Source organism: Fulmarus glacialis, unplaced genomic scaffold (assembly GCF_000690835.1).
Source record: "Fulmarus glacialis isolate BGI_N327 unplaced genomic scaffold, ASM69083v1 scaffold47423, whole genome shotgun sequence".
NCBI classification, from domain to species: Eukaryota; Metazoa; Chordata; class Aves; order Procellariiformes; family Procellariidae; genus Fulmarus; species Fulmarus glacialis.
The window spans coordinates 16519-38281 of NW_009203252.1; the positions used below are offsets into that span (position 1 = coordinate 16519).

General features: G+C 41.2%; 1 protein-coding gene across 1 annotated transcript in view; it reads left to right on the forward strand.

Annotated features, from left to right (window-relative positions):
• Positions 1–21763, forward strand: part of TTN (titin) — a gene marked incomplete at its 5' end in the record, with an annotated part of 65900 nt that overhangs the window by 15939 nt on the left and 28198 nt on the right. The window contains 10 exons of the mRNA XM_009574570.1: positions 296–583; positions 693–983; positions 1078–1365; positions 1540–2130; positions 2223–2327; positions 2830–3027; positions 3112–3408; positions 3547–4134; positions 4217–4519; positions 4634–21739. Coding sequence (XP_009572865.1) covers positions 296–583; positions 693–983; positions 1078–1365; positions 1540–2130; positions 2223–2327; positions 2830–3027; positions 3112–3408; positions 3547–4134; positions 4217–4519; positions 4634–21739 — 20055 coding nt within the window. The remainder of the gene's footprint in view (positions 1–295; positions 584–692; positions 984–1077; positions 1366–1539; positions 2131–2222; positions 2328–2829; positions 3028–3111; positions 3409–3546; positions 4135–4216; positions 4520–4633; positions 21740–21763) is intronic.

A 21763-nucleotide genomic window follows, 5' to 3' on the forward strand; every position in this document is an offset into this window, starting at 1 on the left:
GGCTTTGAAACTCCTTTGAGCTCTAGAGGAACTAGGAGACTTCTTCATATGATAAGTAATGTAAATGGTGGCAAAGGCAGAAAAAAAGGAAATTACATCAGTGCAAAAAAATGCCAAGTTTGCAAATGATCTTGAAATGGGAGTCAGGACACTAACTCACTAACATCATCATGGGCATGAGAACAAGTTGGTTAATCTAGTGAAATGCCAGAAAAGAGGGACTTTTTGTCACAGTACCTTGAGTGATAGTCTTAAAGATGATGTTTTAATTGCATGGTTTTTGTTAAACACACAGTTCCTCCTGAAGGAGAACTTGATGCAGAACTACGGAAAGTCCTTGTGTTGCGTGCTGGAGTCACAATGAGACTTTATGTGCCAGTAAGAGGACGTCCACCTCCAAAGATTACATGGTCTAAAGTGGGTGCCAACCTAAGAGATAGACAAGGATTAGACATCAAGTCAACTGATTTTGATACCTTCCTGCGTTGTGAAAATGTAAACAAATATGATGCTGGAAAATACGTCCTCAGCCTGGAGAACAGCTGTGGCAAAAAGGCATACACGATTGTTGTAAAAGTACTTGGTAAGTGTCAGGGTTTTCCCCATTATAATATATTTGTTAACTTTTTAACCGATTAATTTTTTGCATTTTGTTTACTAAATCAAATGTTGGGGTTGTTGTGTTTATCTAGATACTCCAGGCCCTCCAGTAAACCTGATTGTAAAGGAAGCATCTAAGGATTCTGCCTTCATTACATGGGAACCTCCGCTAATAGATGGTGGCAGTCCAATCACAAATTATGTCGTTGAAAAACGTGATGCAGAAAGAAAGTCATGGTCCACAGTAACAACAGAATGTCCAAAGACAAGCTGCAGGATAACTAACTTAGAAGAAGGCAAATCTTACTTCTTCAGGGTTTTTGCTGAAAATGAATATGGTATTGGTGACCCCTGTGAAACTCGTGATGCTGTTAAAGCTTCTGGTAAGAAAAATGAATCTATTTTGCCTATTTTGGTATTCCAATCATTTTTATTTTTAGCTTGAATGTACACTTACTACGCTTTTCTTCCTTCTAGAAACACCTGGGCCAGTTGTGGATCTAAAAGCTTCAGCTGTAACAAAATCATCATGCAATTTAGTATGGAAAAAACCTATCAGTGATGGTGGAAGCCGTATTTTTGCATATGTTGTTGAGCTCCTGATTGGTGAAGATAAATGGCAAGAAGTCATGCAGGCAAAGAACCTCCATTTTTCAATGAGAGACCTAAAAGAAGGACAAGAATACACTTTCAGAGTGAGAGCCCAAAATGATGCTGGATACGGAACTCCAACAGAGCTCACAATTGTAGCAAGAGATGATGTTGGTAAGAAGAAACTTAAGATCATTAATTCAGTGCTTCACTTACCCAAATTACATTTATTTTATATTTACTATCATTACTATGCATACATACAAATCAAATGCCTTTAAAACAGCATCTTAATTTTATCACAGAGTTTATGCATAGTTGAATAATAGATTTCTTTTATTTTTACAGTGGCACCTGATCTTGATTTAAGAGATCTGCCTGATTTGTGCTATATAGCTAAAGAGGGTAGCAATTTCCGTCTTAAAATCCCAGTTAAAGGCAAGCCTGTCCCAACTGTAACTTGGAAGAAAGATGAAGACCAGGCACTTACTGAGAGTGGAAGAGTTGCATTTGAATCTACAGCAGTTAACACCACACTTGTAGTACATGACTGCCAGAAAGCTGATGCTGGAAAATACACAATAACTCTGAAGAACGTTGTTGGCAGCAAGGAAGGCACTATTTCTGTGAAAGTTGTTGGCAAACCTGGCATACCAACAGGTCCGGTGAAATTTGAAGAAGTCACAGCCGATGCCATAACCTTAAAGTGGGGCCCTCCGAAAGATGATGGTGGTTCAGAAATCACTAACTATGTCCTGGAGAAGAGAGATAATGTAAACAATAAGTGGGTGACTTGTGCCTCTGCAGTCCAGAAAACCACATTTAGAGTTACAAGACTTCATGAAGGAAATGAATATACATTCAGGATCAGGGCTGAAAATAAATACGGTGTAGGTGAAGGTCTTAAATCTGACCCTGTCATTGCAAAACATCCATTTGGTAAGTATCCACTGTAATTTTCAAAATTGAAAAAAGTGTTTTAGGAGTGATATTCATTTTTAATGTTACTGCATCTTTTTTATGTTGCTCAGATGTGCCTGATGCTCCTCCACCTCCCAACATTGTTGATGTTCGGCATGAATCTGTAGCTTTAACTTGGACTGATCCCAAAAGAACTGGAGGCTCACCAATCACAGGTATATCCCAAAAAGCCTCCCTAGTATTTCAGTTCTTAATAGTTCTTTCTCTGTGTCAAAGGGTAAGATAAAACTATCAGGTATTTATGCTTTAAATTGAGTGATTGTTTGATTGACTGAGTTCACTCTTTTACTTCCTACTCTTTCTCTATGATGAATTTTTTTAAAAATTTAACTTAAAAGTCGGGGAAAGACTAACTGAGAAACAATATTTTTGCACAAAGCCAAAATATCTAAAGAAAGAAAAACAAACTCACCTATGTGTTACATCACTTGAGTCTATAAAATTAGCAATTTGCATTTACAAACATCTTGTCATTGCAGTTGCATACAACTGTAATGTATGTATGTTCACATCCATTTCTTAATCTGGTTTTCAGTGTTCCTCTTGCACAATGCCTGTGTGACATGCCATACAGGCTGTATGATGTTTCACAATGCTATGAGAAATGAAGATTTCTAGACAACCCCTCGTATTTTCATCTCACCATTTATCTTCTAGGTTATCACATTGAAGTCAAAGAAAGAAATAGTCTTCTGTGGAAGAGAGCAAATAAAACGCCAATAAGAACGAAAGATTTCAGAGTGACAGGGTTAACTGAAGGTCTGGAATATGAATTCAGAGTAATGGCAATCAATATGGCTGGAGTAGGTAAACCAAGTCTACCATCTGAACCAGTTGTGGCACTTGATCCTATTGGTAAGTCATGAGGAGAATAAAAAGGAAAATTCTGAGATTTTAAATAACTTTAGTTTGACCACTATTTATTTTTGTTTCTTCTAGATCCCCCTGGGAAACCTGAAGTTATCAATGTAACTAGGAACTCAGTAACACTCATTTGGACAGAACCAAAATATGATGGTGGACATAAGTTAACTGGCTATATTGTTGAAAAGCGTGATTTACCCTCAAAGACTTGGACAAAAGCTAATCATGTGAATGTTCCAGACTGTGCATTTACTGTAACTGACCTCACTGAAGGCTCCAAATATGAGTTCAGAATTAGAGCAAAGAACACTGCTGGAGCTATCAGTCCTCCATCTGAATCCACAGGAACCATAATATGCAAGGATGAGTATGGTAGGTAGATTACATTAAAAATGCAGAATTTTATTTGAATAATTAATGTCAAATCCTCTTTCTTTTTTTTTTTTCCCTATGTTCTTGTTATAACAATTGGGGTTTTTTGTTTGTGTGTTTGTTTGCTTGTTTTGACAGAGGCACCAAGTATTGTTATCGATCCTACTTTGAAGGAAGGTTTAACAGTAAAAGCGGGAGACACCATTACAGTGTCTGCTATTAGTATCCGTGGCAAACCACCCCCAACTTCAGCATGGTCAAAAGCTGGGAAAGATTTTAGACCTTCAGAGCTTGTGCACATTGCAACCACACCAACTTCTTCTACTCTAACCGTCAAATATGCAGCCAGAAAAGATTCTGGAGAATACACAATCACTGCAACCAATCCTTTTGGCACTAAGCAGGAGAGCGTACATGTGAAAGTTTTAGATGTTCCAGGACCTCCGGGGCCTATTGAGATCAGCAATGTTTCAGCAGAAAAAGCGACTCTTACATGGTCACCTCCTGCAGAAGATGGTGGATCACCAGTCAAATCATATGTTCTTGAAAAGAGAGAAACTAGCCGACTGCTCTGGACATTGGTTGCTGAAAATATTGAAAGCTGTAGGCATGTTGTTAGCAAGCTCATTCAAGGAAATGAATATGTTTTCCGCGTCTCAGCAGTAAATCAATATGGCAAGGGTGAACCAGTACAATCAGAACCAGTTAAAATGGTGGACAGATTTGGTATGTAGAAGTTTCAGTGTGTTTTTATTAATCTCTGAAGACTTGATTTTTGTTTTAACTGTACTTTCTTCTTCCTTATCAGGTCCCCCAGGCCCTCCTGGAAAACCAGAAGTAACAAATGTGACTAAAAATACCGTCACAGTTACCTGGAAAAGGCCAGTAGATGATGGTGGAAGTGAAATCACAGGTTACTATGTGGAGCGAAGAGAAAAGAAAGGTTTAAGATGGGTCAGAGCAACAAAGAAACCAGTTTCAGATCTCAGATGCAAAGTAACTGGTCTCCTGGAAGGAAACGAATATGAATTCCGTGTCAGTGCAGAAAACAGAGCAGGAGTTGGGCCACCAAGTGATGCTTCAAACTCAGTCATATGCAAGGATGTTGCATGTTAGTATCATGCCTTTTCTTTTTTGCGGTGGGTGAGATGGGCAGGGAGCATTTACACAGCATAAGAGCGACTTCTTCTGTAATGTAATATTTTATCTTTTCCTTACTTCTCAGACCCACCAGGTCCACCTGCAAATCCAAGAGTGACTGATACTACAAAGACAAGTGCATCTTTAGCCTGGGGCAAGCCTCACTATGACGGTGGTCTTGACATCATTGGCTATATAGTAGAGCATCAAAAGGAAGGAGAAGAAGAATGGGTAAAAGACACTACAGGGACTGCTTTAAGAATCACTCAGTTTGTCGTTGCTCATCTGCAGACAGGAGCCAAATACAATTTCAGAATCTCTGCCATGAATGCTGCAGGTGTCGGTGAACCAGCAATAATTCCAAGTGTGGAAATCAAAGACCGGGAAGAGATTCCTGACTTTGAATTAGATGCTGAGCTAAGAAGAACACTTGTTGTTAGAGCTGGATTAACTATTCGGATTTTTGTGCCAATTAAAGGACGTCCAACTCCAGAAGTTACATGGACAAAAGATGATGTTTCACTCAAAGGACGTGCCAGCATTGAAAATACAGACTCTTTTACACTCTTGATTGTCACAGAGTGCACCAGATACGATGCAGGAAAATACGTAATGACTCTTGAAAATGCTGCTGGTAAGAAGACTGGCTTTGTAAATGTAAAAGTCTTGGATACACCAGGTCCGCCAATAAACCTTAAGCCTAGAGAAATAACCAAAGACAGCGTCACCCTCCAATGGGATATGCCTCTGATAGATGGCGGTTCACGTATAACAAACTATATTGTTGAGAAACGTGAATCAACTCGGAAAGCATATTCAACAGTCACAACCAACTGCCAGAAGTGTTCCTTCAGGATTCCTAATTTGGCTGAGGGGTGTGAATACTATTTCAGGGTGCTGGCTGAAAATGAGTACGGTATTGGTGAACCAGCTGAAACTGCAGAACCAGTAAGAGCTTCTGAGGCACCATCCCCACCTGAGAGCCTTAATATCATGGATGTAACACGGAACTCAGTTAGCCTGGCTTGGCCAAAACCAGAACATGACGGTGGCAGCAAGATCACTGGGTATGTAATTGAAGCACAGAGAAAAGGAACCAACCAGTGGGCACACATCACCACGGTAAAAACGCTGGACTGTGTAGTAAAGAATCTAACTGAAAATGAAGAGTATACTTTCCAGGTTATGGCAGTTAACAGTGCTGGAAGAAGTGCCCCAAGAGAAAGCAGGCCAGTTATTATCAAGGAGCAAACGATGTTACCAGAGTTCGACCTCCGTGGTATCTACCAGAAAACAGTCATTGCCAAAGCTGGTGACAATATCAAGATTGAAATACCCGTGCTTGGTCGTCCAAGGCCTACTGTGACTTGGAAGAAAGAAGACGAGATACTTAAGCAAACACAAAGGGTAAATTATGAAAATACTGCAACTGCAACCATACTAACCATCAATGAATGTAAACGAAGTGATAGCGGTCAATATCCACTGTCAGCTAAAAATATTCTTGGAGAAGTTAGTGAAGTAATCACAGTTCAGGTTCATGACATACCTGGACCTCCTACTGGACCAATCAAATTTGATGAAATTTCATCTGACTTTCTAACTTTCTCATGGGAGCCTCCTTTGAATGATGGTGGTGTACCAATAAGTAACTATGTTGTAGAAATGCGTCAAACTGACAGTACCACATGGACTGAATTGGCAACCACAGTGATACGTACTACATTTAAAGCCACTCGTCTTACTACTGGAGTTGAGTATCAGTTCCGTGTTAAAGCTCAAAACAGATATGGAATTGGTCCAGCCATTACTTCAGCGTCTGTAGTTGCCAACTACCCGTTTAAGGTACCTGGGCCTCCTGGCACTCCTCAGGTGATTGCAGTCACTAAAGAAACCATGACCATTAGCTGGAATGAGCCAGTTACTGATGGTGGAAGCCCAATTCTGGGATATCACGTTGAAAGAAAAGAACGAAATAGCATTCTTTGGCAGACTGTAAGTAAAATGCTGGTACCAGGCAATATCTTTAAATCAACTGGACTTACCGATGGCATTGCATATGAATTCCGTGTTATAGCAGAAAATCTGGCTGGGAAGAGTAAGCCAAGCAAGCCATCTGAGCCTGTGTTTGCCCTAGACCCAATAGATCCACCTGGTAAGCCAATACCTCTGAACATTACAAGACATGCAGTTACACTGAAGTGGACTAAACCAGAATATAATGGAGGTTTTAAGATAACTGGCTACACCGTTGAAAAAAGAGACCTTCCTAATGGCCGTTGGCTGAAGGCTAATTTCAGCAATATACTAGAGACTGAATTCACTGTAAGTGGTTTGACAGAAGATTCTGCCTATGAATTCCGTGTGATTGCTAGGAATGCTGGAGGGGCTGTTAGTCAGCCCTCTGAGCCATCAGATGCAATAACTTGTAGAGATGACATTGAAGCACCAAAGATAAGGGTGGATGCTAAATACAAAGACACCTTAGTGCTGAAAGCAGGTGAAGTTTTTAGACTCGAGGCTGATATTTCAGGTCGCCCTCCACCAACTATGACATGGACAAAAGGAGAAAAAGAACTTGAAGACACAGCAAAATTAGAAATAAGAATAGCAGATTTCTCTACTGTTCTTATCAATAAAGATTCTTCAAGAAGAGATGGCGGTGCCTATACACTTACTGCAACAAATCCTGGTGGCTTTGCCAAGCATATCTTCAATGTTAAAGTTCTTGACAGACCTGGTCCCCCAGAAGGGCCTTTGGCTGTGTCTGAAGTCACTGCAGAAAAATGTGTGCTGTCATGGCTACCTCCACTGGATGATGGAGGAGCAAAGATTGACCATTATGTGGTTGAAAAACGTGAAACCAGTAGATTGGCATGGACAGCTGTAGCCACAGAAGTTCCATTAACTAAACTGAAGGTTACTAAGCTGTTGAAGGGCAATGAGTACGTGTTCCGTGTTATGGCTGTTAACAAATATGGAGTTGGTGAGCCTCTGGAATCGGAGCCCATTCTTGCAGTAAATCCATATGTGCCACCTGATCCTCCTAAAACACCTGAAGTTACAGCAATTACAAAAGATTCTATGGTTGTCTGCTGGGGCCATCCTGATTCTGATGGTGGGAGCCCAATAACTAACTATATTGTGGAACGTCGAGACAGGGCTGGTTTACGGTGGGTGAAATGTAACAAACGGGTTGTTACAGACTTACGTTATAAGGTGTCTGGGCTGACTGAAGGCCATGAATATGAATACAGAGTCATGGCTGAAAATGCTGCTGGAGTCAGTGAGCCAAGCCCAACCAGTCCATTCTATAAAGCTTGTGATACTGTATTTAAGCCTGGTCCCCCAGGTAATCCTCGTGTTTTGGATAGCAGCAAGTCCTCAATTACAATAGCATGGAACAAACCAATATATGATGGTGGTTCAGAGATCACGGGTTACATGGTTGAGATCGCACTACCTGAAGAAGACGAGTGGAAGATTGTTACTCCACCAGTAGGTCTAAAGGCCACTTCTTTTACCATCACTGACCTGAAGGAAAATCAAGAATATAAAATACGGATATACGCTATGAACTCTGAAGGTCTTGGAGAACCTGCTCTTGTTCCTGGGACTCCAAAAGCTGAAGAAAGAATGCTACCTCCAGAGATTGAACTTGATGCAGAACTACGTAAAGTTGTCACTATTAGAGCCTGCTGTACTCTAAGGCTCTTTGTCCCAATTAAAGGAAGACCAGCACCTGAAGTAAAATGGACAAGAGAACATGGGGAATCTTTGGATAGAGCAAGCATTGAATCAACAAGCTCTTATACTCTACTTATTGTTGAAAACGTAAATAGATTTGATAGTGGCAAATACATACTGACAATCGAAAACAGCTCAGGTAGTAAGTCAGCATTTGTGAATGTCAGAGTTCTTGATACCCCAGGAGCACCTCAAGATTTGAAAATAAAAGAAGTTACAAAATCATCAGTTACACTCACATGGGAGCCTCCTCTCATAGATGGTGGCTCTAAAATAAAAAATTACATTGTTGAAAAGCGTGAATCAACAAGAAAAGCTTATTCAACTGTTAATGCCAATTGCCACAAGACCAGCTGGAGAGTTGATTCACTGCAAGAAGGCTGCAACTACTACTTCAGAGTCCTAGCTGAAAATGAGTATGGAATAGGCCTTCCAGTTGAAACTTCCGAATCCATAAAAGTATCAGAAAGACCACTTCCACCAGGGAAAATAACTTTGTTGGATGTGACAAGAAATAGCGTATCCTTATCTTGGGAAAAACCTGAACATGATGGTGGTAGCAGAATTCTGGGCTACATTGTAGAAATGCAAAGCAAAGGCAGTGAAAAGTGGTCAACCTGTGCTACAGTAAAAGTTACTGAAGCCACTATCACAGGATTGATCCAAGGTGAAGAATACACCTTCCGTGTTTCAGCTCAGAATGAAAAAGGTGTCAGTGATCCTCGCCAGCTGGGTATACCAGTCGTTGCAAAAGATCTTGTGATTCCACCAGCTTTCAAACTATTGTTTACCACTTTCAGTGTTCTGGCAGGAGAGGACTTAAAGGTTGATGTTCCTTTTGTTGGTCGACCCAAACCAGCAGTGTTTTGGCATAAAGATAATGTGGCATTGAAACAGACTACAAGAGTAAATGCAGAAAGTTCAGAAAATAACACGGTGTTAACAATAAAGGAAGCATGCAGAGAAGATGTGGGGACGTATTTAGTTAAACTTACAAACTCTGCAGGTGAAGCAACTGAGACCCTAAATATTGTTGTCCTTGACAAACCAGGACCTCCAACTGGACCAGTAAAAGTAGATGAAGTAACAGCAGATAGTATTACCATTTCCTGGGAACCACCCAAGTATGATGGTGGTAGCTCTATCAATAATTACATTGTAGAAAAAAGAGACACTTCCACCACCACTTGGCAGATTGTGTCAGCTACTGTTGCAAGAACAACTATAAAAGCATGTCGATTAAAGACTGGCTGTGAATATCAGTTCAGAATCGCAGCTGAGAACAGGTATGGGAAGAGTACCTACCTCACTTCAGAGCCAATCATAGCCCAATACCCATTTAAAGTTCCTGGTCCACCTGGAACACCTTTTGTAACAAATGTCTCAAAAGACAGCATGGTGGTACAATGGAATGAACCAGTCAATGATGGTGGTAGCAAGATCATTGGGTATCACCTGGAGCGCAAAGAAAGAAACAGCATTCTGTGGGCTAAACTGAATAAAACACCTATTCCAGATACCAAATTTAAGACAACTGGCCTTGAGGAAGGTCTTGAATATGAGTTCAGAGTTTATGCAGAAAACATAGTGGGCATTGGAAAAGCAAGTAGAGCATCTGAATGCTATACTGCACATGACCCATGTGACCCTCCAGGTCGTCCAGAACCTATAATTGTCACAAGAAGCTCAGTAACACTTCAGTGGAAGAAACCTGTGTATGATGGTGGAAGTAAGATCACAGGCTATGTTGTTGAAAAGAAGGAGCTACCTGATGGTCGTTGGATGAAAGCAAGCTTTACAAATGTCATTGATACCGAATTTGAAGTAACTGGTCTAGTTGAAAACCAGAGGTATGAGTTCCGTGTTATAGCGCGAAATGCTGCAGGTGTTTTCAGTGAACCATCTGAGAGCTCAGGGGCAGTTACAGCAAGAGATGAAGTAGAACCACCTCATATAAGTATGGATCCAAAATACAAAGACACTATTGTAGTGCATGCTGGTGAGTCATTCAAGCTTGACGCTGATGTTCATGGCAAACCAATACCTTCCATTCAGTGGTTAAAAGGTGATCATGAGCTGACAAACACTGCTCGTATGGAAATAAAAAGTACTGATTTTGCAACAAGCCTTAGTGTGAAGGAAGCTATTAGAGTTGACAGTGGTCAGTATGTACTACTGGCAAAGAATGTTGCAGGTGAAAAGAAAGTTCCTGTTAACGTCAAAGTTCTTGATAGACCTGGACCACCAGAAGGACCTGTTGAGATTACAGGTGTTACTGCTGAAAAATGCATGCTGTCATGGAAACCTCCATTACAAGATGGCGGTAGCGATATCTCGCACTATGTTGTAGAAAAAAGGGAAACCAGTCGCTTGGTGTGGATGGTTGTTGATTCAAATGTGCAAACCCTAAACTGCAAAGTTACAAAACTTTTAGAAGGAAATGAATATGTTTTCCGCATCATGGCGGTAAATAAATATGGCGTTGGTGAACCTCTTGAGTCCGAACCAGTACTCGCAAAGAACCCATTTGTAGTGCCACTTCCACCGAAGGCACCAGAAGTCACAGCCATTACCAAGGATTCTATGATAGTTGTATGGGAAAGGCCAGCCTCAGATGGTGGTAGTGAAATCCTAGGCTACGTCCTTGAAAAACGAGATAAGGAAGGTATTCGCTGGACAAGATGTAACAAACGCCTGATAAGTGAACTGCGATACAGAGTGACGGGGCTTATAGAAAATCATGATTACGAGTACAGAGTTTCATCTGAAAATGCTGCTGGTCTTAGTGAACCAAGCCCTCCTTCCACTTACTACAAAGCATGTGATCCTATTTACAAGCCAGGTCCACCCAATAATCCTAAAGTTGTGGATATTACAAGATCTTCAGTTTTCCTTTCATGGGGTAAACCTATCTATGATGGTGGCTCTGAAATTCAGGGATACATTGTAGAAAAATGTGATGTAAGTGACGGTGAATGGGCAATTTGTACCCCTCCAACTGGAATTAAGAATACTCACATGGAAGTAGAAAAATTAGTGGAAAAACATGAATACAAATTCCGCATATGTGCAGTTAATAAAGCAGGAGTTGGAGAGCATGCAGATGCTCCTGGTTCTGTTATTGTGGAAGAAAAGATGGAGGCACCGGACCTGGACCTTGACATGGAATTAAGGAAGATTGTAAATGTGAGGGCAGGAGGTTCCTTAAGACTGTTTGTTCCCATCAGAGGTCGTCCAACACCTGAAGTAAAATGGGGTAAAATGGATGGTGAGATCAGAGAAGCAGCTATTATTGATACCACTAGCAGCTTTACTTCCCTTGTTCTAGACAATGTTAACAGATTTGATACTGGAAAGTATACATTGACTTTAGAAAACAGCAGTGGAACAAAGTCTGCCTTTGTCAGTGTAAGAGTACTGGATACCCCAAGTGCACCTGTTAATTTAAAAATCAGAGAGATCACTAAAGACTCTGTTTCACTTTCATGGGAGCCTCCTCTCTTGGATGGTGGAGCAAAAATAAAGAATTATATTATTGAAAAGCGTGAAGCAACAAGAAAGGCATATGCAGCTGTTGTAACAAACTGCCACAAGACTTCATGGAAAGTAGATCAACTTCAGGAGGGCTGCTGTTACTTCTTTAGAATCTCTGCTGAGAATGAATATGGAATTGGCCTCCCTGCGGAAACAAGTGACCCAATTAAAGTTGCTGAAGTTCCACAACCTCCTGGAAAAATAACAGTGGATGATGTCACGAGAAACAGTGTCTCGCTAAGCTGGGCAAAACCTGAACATGATGGTGGCAGCAAAATCATACAATACATTGTTGAAATGCAAACAAAGGGTAGTGAGAAGTGGTCAGAGTGTGCTCGTGTAAAAACACTTGAAGCAGTTATTACTAACCTAACTCAAGGGGAAGAATATCTTTTTAGAGTAATGGCTGTAAATGAAAAGGGTAAGAGTGATCCTAGAGCACTTGCAGTTCCAATAGTTGCCAAAGACCTGGTAATTGAACCTGATGTAAGACCCGCTTTTCACAGTTATAGTACCCAAGTGGGACAAGATCTGAAAGTAGAAGTACCAATTGCAGGTCGACCTAAACCAACTGTTACCTGGGTAAAAGATGGCCAGCCATTAAGGCAGACAACAAGAGTCAATGTTAACGATTTGACTGATCTCACTATATTGAACATTAAAGAAACTAGCAAAGAGGACAGTGGCACTTATGAAATCACTGTGGCTAATGTTGTCGGGCAAAAGTCTGCCTCTGTTGAAATTATAACTCTAGACAAACCTGACCCTCCAGCAGGACCTGTGAAGTTTGATGAAATAAGTGCAGAAAGTATTACCCTGTCATGGAATCCCCCAGTGTACACAGGTGGCTGCCAAATCACCAACTATGTGGTTCACAAGAGAGATACAACCACCACTGTATGGGAAACAGTTTCAGCTACTGTTGCAAGAACTACACTGAAGGTGACTAAACTGAAAACTGGTTCAGAATACCAGTTCAGAATATTTGCTGAGAACAGGTATGGGCAGAGTTTTGCATTGGTATCTGCGCCAGTTGTAGCACAGTACCCCTACAAGGAACCAGGACCTCCTGGCACACCATTTGTGACAACGGTTACAAAAGACTCCATGGTCGTACAGTGGCATGAACCAATAAATGATGGTGGCAGTAGAGTGTTGGGCTATCATCTTGAGAGAAAGGAGAAAAACAGCATTTTATGGGCTAAAGTGAACAAGACTATTATTCAGGACACAAGTTTTAAGACCACCAACCTTGAAGAAGGAATTGAATATGAGTTTCGAGTTTCTGCAGAAAATATCGTTGGTGTAGGCAAAACAAGTAAAGTTTCTGAGTGCTATGTAGCTCGTGACCCATGTGATCCTCCAGGTCGCCCAGAAGCTATAATAATAAAAAGAAGCTCTATTACTCTACAGTGGACCAAACCAGAATATGATGGTGGAAGTAAGATTACTGGTTATATTGTAGAGAAACGTGACTTACCAGATGGTCGCTGGATGAAAGCTAGCTTCACAAATATCATTGAAACTCAGTTCACTGTAACAGGGCTTACTGAAGATCAAAGATACGAATTTAGAGTAATTGCAAAGAATGCTGCAGGTGCAATAAGCAAACCTTCTGACAGTACAGGACCAATAACAGCAAGGGATGAAGTTGAACTTCCACGAATTTCAATGGATCCAAAGTACAAAGACACAATTGTTGTAAATGCTGGTGAAACATTCAGACTTGAAGCTGACGTTCACGGAAAGCCACTCCCAACCATTAAGTGGTACAAAGGAGATAAAGAGCTTGAGGAAACTGCTAGATGTGAAATAAAGAACACAGATTTCAGTGCATTAATAATTGTAAAAGATGCTATTAGAGTTGATGGTGGACAGTACATTTTAGAAGCCTCTAATGTTGCAGGAACAAAGACAGTACCAGTAAACGTAAAAGTCCTGGACAGGCCAGGACCTCCAGAGGGCCCAGTCCAAGTGACAGGAGTTACAGCTGAAAAATGTTCATTGGCATGGGCTCCTCCTCTTCATGATGGTGGCAGTGATATTTCTCATTACATTGTAGAGAAGAGAGAAACTAGTCGCCTAGCATGGACTGTTGTTGCTTCAGAGGTTTTACCTACAATGCTGAAAGTAACAAAACTCTTGGAAGGAAATGAATATGTTTTCCGTATTATGGCAGTTAACAAATATGGGGTTGGTGAGCCTTTAGAATCTGTGCCAGTAATGATGAAAAATCCATTTGTGGTTCCTGGACCACCAAAGGCCTTGGAAATTACCAACATCACAAAGGATTCTATGACTGTCTGCTGGAGCCGGCCAGATACTGATGGAGGTAGTGAAATCATAGGTTACATTGTAGAAAAGAGAGACCGAGCGGGCATCAGATGGATAAAATGCAATAAACGCCGAATTACAGATTTGCGATTAAGAGTTACAGGATTAACAGAGGATCATGAATACGAATTCAGAGTTTCTGCTGAAAATGCTGCTGGAGTGGGTGAACCCAGCCAAGTTTCTCCTTACTTTAAAGCTTGTGACCCCATGTTCAAGCCTGGCCCACCTACAAACGCCCATGTTGTGGATACCACCAAAAGTTCAGTTACACTTGGTTGGAGTAAACCTATTTATGACGGTGGTTGTGAAATCCAGGGATACCTTGTAGAAATCTGTAAAGCAGATGAAGATGAATGGTCACTTGTTACTCCACAGACAGGCGTACATGCCACTCGATTTGAAATCAAAAAGCTTACTGAACATCAAGAATATAAACTACGAGTGTGTGCCCTGAACAAGGTTGGTGTAGGAGAGGCTGCATCAATTCCTGGTACTATTAAACCAGAAGACAAACTCGAAGCTCCAGAGCTTGATATTGATTCAGAGCTAAGGAAAGGGATAGTGGTTAGAGCTGGCGGGTCTGCTAGGATTCACATACCATTCAGGGGACGACCAACACCTGACATCACGTGGTCTCGAGAAGAAGGTGAATTCACAGAAAAAGTTCAGATTGATAAAGGCATAAACTATACACAACTTTCAATTGACAACTGTGACAGAAATGATGCTGGAAAGTACATTCTTAAGTTGGAGAACAGCAGTGGTTCTAAATCTGCATTTGTTACAGTAAAAGTCTTGGACACACCAGGACCACCACAAAACTTAGTGGTAAAGGATATAAAGAAGGATTCTGCTGTATTATCTTGGGAACCACCCATTATCGATGGTGGTGCAAAGGTAAAGAACTATGTAATAGACAAGCGTGAGTCAACCAGGAAGGCATTTGCAAATGTTAGTGCTAAGTGTGGCAAGACAAGTTTTAAAGTTGAAAATCTTACAGAAGGAGCAATTTATTACTTCAGAGTTATGGCTGAAAATGAATTTGGAATTGGTGTTCCAGCTGAAACCACAGACGCTGTCAAAGCCTCAGAGCCACCTCTGCCTCCTGGGAAAGTAACACTCACCGATGTGACTCAGAGAAGTGCATCACTTACATGGGAAAAACCTGAACATGACGGAGGTAGCAGAATTTTGGGATACATTGTCGAAATGCTGCCTAAAGGAACAGAAAAATGGAGTGTTGTTAGTGAGACCAAAACATGCAATGCAGTTGTGTCTGGTTTGAGTCCAGGACAGGAATATCAATTTCATGTGATTGCCTACAATGAAAAAGGCAAAAGCGATCCCAGAGCACTTGGAATTCCTGTGATAGCTAAAGACTTGACAATTGAGCCAAGTTTCAAACTGATGTTTAATACATACAGTGTACAGGCTGGAGAAGATCTGAAGGTAGAAGTACCATTTATAGGTAGACCCAAACCTACTATTACTTGGGCAAAAGATGAGCAGCCACTGAAACAGACAACCAGATTACATATTCAGGATACATCAACATCAACTATTTTACATATCAAAGAAAGCAACAAGGAAGACTTCGGTAAATATACAGTAACAGCAACAAACACAGCAGGTACGGCAACAGAGCACCTGAGCATAATTGTACTGGAAAAGCCTGGCCCACCACGAGGACCTGTCCGCTTTGACGAAGTTAGCGCAGACTTTGTTGTTTTATCATGGGATCCACCTGATTATACTGGTGGCTGTCAGATAAGCAACTATATAGTAGAAAAGCGTGACACAAGCACTACCACATGGAGCATTGTGTCAGCAACTGTTGCAAGAACAACTATCAAAGCAACAAAGCTTAAAACAGGTTCTGAATACCAGTTCAGGATTTCTGCTGAAAATAGGTATGGGAAAAGCTCTCCTTTGGATTCTAAACCAATTGTTGTGCAATACCCCTACAAGGTGCCTGGGCCACCTGGAACCCCATTTGTAACAGCAGCTTCCAAGGACCATATGATCGTACAATGGCATGAACCAGTTAACGATGGAGGAAGCAAAGTTCTTGGCTACCATCTTGAACGTAAAGATAAAAATAGCATTCTTTGGACAAAACAGAACAAGTTACTCATTGCAGACACCAAATATAAAACAGATGGCCTTGAAGAAGGTCTTGAATATGAGTTCAGAGTTTCTGCTGAAAACATTGTTGGCATTGGCAAAGTCAGCAAAGTATCAGAATTATATGTTGCCCGAGATCCTTGTGACCCACCTGGCCGCCCAGAGGCCATTGTTGTTACAAGAAATAATATCACGCTGAAGTGGAAAAAACCAGAATATGATGGTGGAAGCAAAATAACTGGATATATTGTAGAAAAGAAAGAACTACCAGATGGTCGCTGGATGAAAGCCAGCTTTACAAATGTATTGGAAACAGAATTTACAGTAAGTGGTCTTGTTGAAGACCAACGATATGAATTTAGAGTAATTGCAAGAAATGCAGCAGGTTGCTTGAGTGAACCATCTGAAAGTACAGGGCCCATTACTGCCAGAGATGAAATTGAAGCACCAGGGGCTTCACTGGATCCTAAATACAAAGATGTCATTGTTGTTCATGCTGGAGAAACCTTTGTTCTTGAAGCTGATATCCACGGCAAACCTACTCCTGACATTACATGGTCAAAAGATGGTAAAGACCTTGAAGAAGCAACTACAAGAATGGAAATTAAATCTACTATTCAGAAAACAACTCTTACTGTCAAAGACTGTATAAGAGTAGATGGAGGTCACTATACTCTTAACCTCAGAAATGTTGGTGGCACAAAATCTATACCAATCACTGTAAAAGTGCTAGACAGGCCAGGACCTCCAGAAGGACCTTTGAAGGTTACAGGTATCACTGCAGAAAAATGCTACTTGGCATGGGCTCCGCCTTTACATGACGGTGGTTCTAGTGTCTCACATTATATCATTGAGAAGAGAGAGACAAGCAGGCTTTCATGGACACAAGTAGCAACAGACGTGCAGGCTCTTAGCCACAAAGTAACCAGACTCCTTGCTGGCAATGAGTACATTTTCCGTGTAATGGCCGTGAACAAATACGGAACTGGAGAACCCTTGGAATCTGAGCCAATTGTGGCTCGTAATCCATACAAACCCCCTGGTCCTCCTTCAACACCTGAAGTTTCAGCAATCACAAAAGATTCTATGGTGGTAACATGGGGTCGCCCAGAAGACAATGGGGGAGCTGAAATTGAAGGTTACATACTTGAAAAACGAGACAAAGATGGTATCCGGTGGACCAAATGCAATAAGAAAAGACTGACGGACTTGCGATTCAGAGTAACAGGTCTTACCGATGGGCATTTCTATGAATTTAGAGTTTCTGCTGAAAATGCTGCAGGGGTAGGGGAACCCAGTGAGCCATCCATTTTCTATCGTGCTTGTGATGTATTATATCCACCAGGTCCGCCAAGCAATCCAAAGGTTACAGACACTTCCAGGTCATCAGTTTCCCTTGCCTGGAGTAAGCCCATTTATGATGGCGGTGCTCCAGTTAAGGGATACGTAGTAGAAGTAAAAGAAGCTGCTGCTGATGAATGGACTACCTGCACCCCACCAACAGGCCTACAAGCAAAACAGTTCACTGTAACAAAACTTAAAGAGAACCAGGAGTATAACTTCCGCATCTGTGCCATCAACTCAGAAGGAGTAGGAGAACCTGCTACTATACCTGGTACAGTCATAGCAGCGGACAAGATTGAACCTCCTGAAATTGAACTTGATGCAGATCTCAGAAAAGTAGTCACTGTACGTGCTAGTGGTACATTACGCCTGTTTGTCACCATTAAAGGAAGACCAGAACCTGAAGTTAAATGGGAGAAAGCAGAAGGAACAATTAGTGAGCGAGCTCAGATTGAAGTCACTAGTTCCTATACAATGCTGGTCATTGACAATGTGAATAGATTTGATAGTGGTAGATACAATCTTACTTTAGAGAACAACAGTGGCAAAAAATCAGCTTTTGTTAATGTCAGAGTGCTTGATACACCTAGTGCACCTACAAACCTGACAATCAGAGAAGTGAAGAAAGACTTTGTAACATTAGCCTGGGAACCGCCGCTTATTGACGGTGGAGCTAAAATTACCAACTATGTAGTTGAAAAGCGAGAATCCACAAGAAAGGCATATGCCACAATTACAAACAACTGCTCTAAGAATTCCTTCAAAATTACTCAACTACAAGAAGGATGTAGTTATTACTTCCGTGTTCTAGCTGTAAATGAATATGGGGTTGGCTTGCCAGCAGAAACACCTGACCCGATTAAGGTTTCTGAACCACCTTCTCCACCTGCAAAGGTCGTTCTTATTGACGTGACTCGCAACTCTGCTTCAATTAAATGGGAAAAGCCAGAGAGCGATGGTGGCAGTAAAATTACTGGTTATATAGTAGAAATGCAAACTAAAGGAAGTATAAAATGGAGTGCATGTACACAGGTGAAAACATTAGAAGCAACAATAACAGGCTTAAGTATGGGAGAAGAGTACAGTTTCAGAGTGATTGCTGTTAATGAAAAAGGAAAAAGTGATCCAAGAGAACTTGGTGTCCCAGTCATTGCAAAAGATATTGAAATCCAGCCATCTGCTGAGCTCCTTTTCAACACATTCACTGTGAAAGCTGGAGATGATCTTAAGATTGATGTGCCATTCAGAGGGCGACCTCTTCCAGCTGTTAGCTGGGAGAAGGATGGGAATCCCTTAAAAGAGACAACGAGGGTAAATGTTCAGACATCAAAGACTTCAACTTCACTGTCCATCAAGGAAGCTTCAAATGAAGATTTGGGACATTATGAGTTACATCTTTCAAATACTGCCGGATCAACAACAGCTTCTTTAACTGTAGTTGTCCTTGACAGACCAGGACCACCAACTGATGTGCATATAGATGAAGTTAGCGCTGATAGTGTAACTCTGTCTTGGAAACCTCCAGCATATGATGGTGGGTGCCATATTAGCAATTACATTGTGGAGAAGCGAGAAACTACCACAACAACGTGGGATGTAGTATCTGCAGCAGTTGCAAGAACATCAATTAAAGTATCTCGACTCACCACTGGCTCTGAATATCAGTTCCGTATTTGTGCAGAAAACCGCTACGGGAAAAGCACTTATATTAATTCTCCTTCTGTTGTGGCAGAGTACCCATTTAAGCCTCCGGGACCACCTGGAACTCCTCATGTGGCACATGCAACTAAAGCTTTCATGATTGTAACCTGGCAGGTACCAGTTAATGATGGAGGTAGCAGAGTACTAGGATATCACTTGGAGCGTAAAGAAAGAAGCAGCATTCTTTGGACAAAAGTCAACAAGAGCCTTATACCTGATACACAAATGAAAGTTACAGGTCTCGATGAAGGACTGCTATATGAATATCGTGTGTATGCTGAAAACATTGCTGGAATAGGCAAATGCAGTAAATCATGTGAACCAGTTGCTGCAAGAGATCCATGTGATCCTCCTGGTCAACCAGAAGTTACTAATATTACAAGAACATGTGTCTCACTGAAATGGACTAAACCAGAATATGATGGTGGAGCTAAAGTAACAGGATATATTATTGAACGCAGAGAGATACCAGATGGTCGTTGGCTAAAGTGTAATTTTACTAATGTGCAAGAAACATACTTTGACGTAGGCGGACTTACAGAAGACCAGCGATATGAATTCCATGTGATTGCAAAGAACGCTGCTGGACTCTTCAGTCAGCCATCTGAATCAACTGGACCTGTGACTGTAAAAGATGATGTAGAAGCTCCAAGAATTATGATGGATGCCAAATTCAGGGATGTTGTAGTTGTGAAAGCTGGAGAAGTGTTTAAAGTCAGTGCTGATATTGCAGGACGGCCAATACCAGTGATTTCATGGACAAAGGATGGTAGGGAGCTTGAAGGAAAAGCTAGAGTTGAAATAGCCTCAACAGATCACACTACTGCAATAACCATTAAGGACTGTATCCGTGGTGATTCAGGACAGTATGTACTAACATTACAAAATGTTGCAGGAACAAGATCTTTGGCAATTAATTGCAAAGTACTTGATAGACCCGGCCCACCTGCAGGCCCATTAGAAATAAATGGCCTTACTGCTGAAAAGTGCCATTTATCATGGGGACCCCCTCAAGAAAATGGCGGTGCAGATATTGATTATTATATTGTAGAAAAACGTGAGACCAGCAGAATTGCATGGACACTTTGTGAAGGAGAGCTTAGAACAACATCCTGTAAAGTGACAAAACTACTGAAGGGCAATGAGTATATTTTCAGAGTGATGGGAGTTAACAAATACGGCGTTGGCGAGCCTCTAGAAAGTGTTGCTGTCAAAGCCCTAGACCCATTTACAGTTCCAAGTCCGCCTACATCTTTAGAGATCACCAGTGTGAGCAAAGATTCGATAACTCTGTGCTGGGCAAGACCTGAGTCTGATGGAGGCAATGAAATCTCTGGCTATGTAATTGAAAGGCGTGAGAAAACTAGCCTAAGATGGATTCGTGTAAACAAAAAGCCAGTTTATGATTTAAGAGTGAAATCATCTGGTCTCCGTGAAGGATGTGAATATGAATTCCGGGTTTATGCAGAAAATGCTGCTGGCCTCAGTCTTCCAAGTGAAACCACACCATTAATTCGGGCAGAAGATCCAATCTTCTTGCCATCTCCCCCATCTAAACCTAAGATTATGGATTTTACAAGGTCAAATATCATAATTGGGTGGACAAAGCCACTGTTTGATGGAGGTTCTCCAGTAACAGGATACACAGTTGAATACAAGAAAACTGATGAAACTGACTGGACAACTGCTATTCAGAACTTAAAAGGCACAGAATACACCATAACTGGATTAGTATCAGGCTCTGAATACATCTTTAGAGTGAAATCCATTAACAAAATTGGTGTCAGCGAACCAAGTGATGTCTCAGAACCTCAGGTGGCAAAAGAAAGAGAAGAAGAACCTGCCTTTGATATTGACAGTGAAATGCGGAAGACACTAATTGTAAAGGCTGGTGGATCGTTCACAATGACTGTTCCTTTCAGAGGCAAACCAGTCCCAAATGTAATGTGGAACAAACCAGACTCTGATCTCCGTACACGAGCAAGCATTGATACTTCAGATAATTGCACATCTCTTACTATTGAAAAAGCAACAAGAAACGATTCTGGAAAATACGCATTAACGTTGCAAAACATCCTGAACACCGCTACCTTGACTTTAATAGTCAAAGTTCTTGATACTCCTGGCCCACCATCTAATATTGCAGCAAAAGACGTAACTAAAGAATCTGCTGTGTTATCTTGGGATGTTCCTGAAAATGATGGTGGAGCACCTGTGAAAAACTATGTTATTGAAAAACGAGAAGCCAGCAAAAAAGCATGGGTCACTGTGACAAACAATTGCCATCGCCTGTCCTACAAAGTGACTGGCTTGCAAGAAGGTGCCATTTACTACTTCCGGGTTTCTGGAGAAAATGAATACGGTGTTGGAGTACCTTCTGAGACCAAGGAAGGAACACAAATAACAGGTGTGTTTTTCTAAGAAAAATATT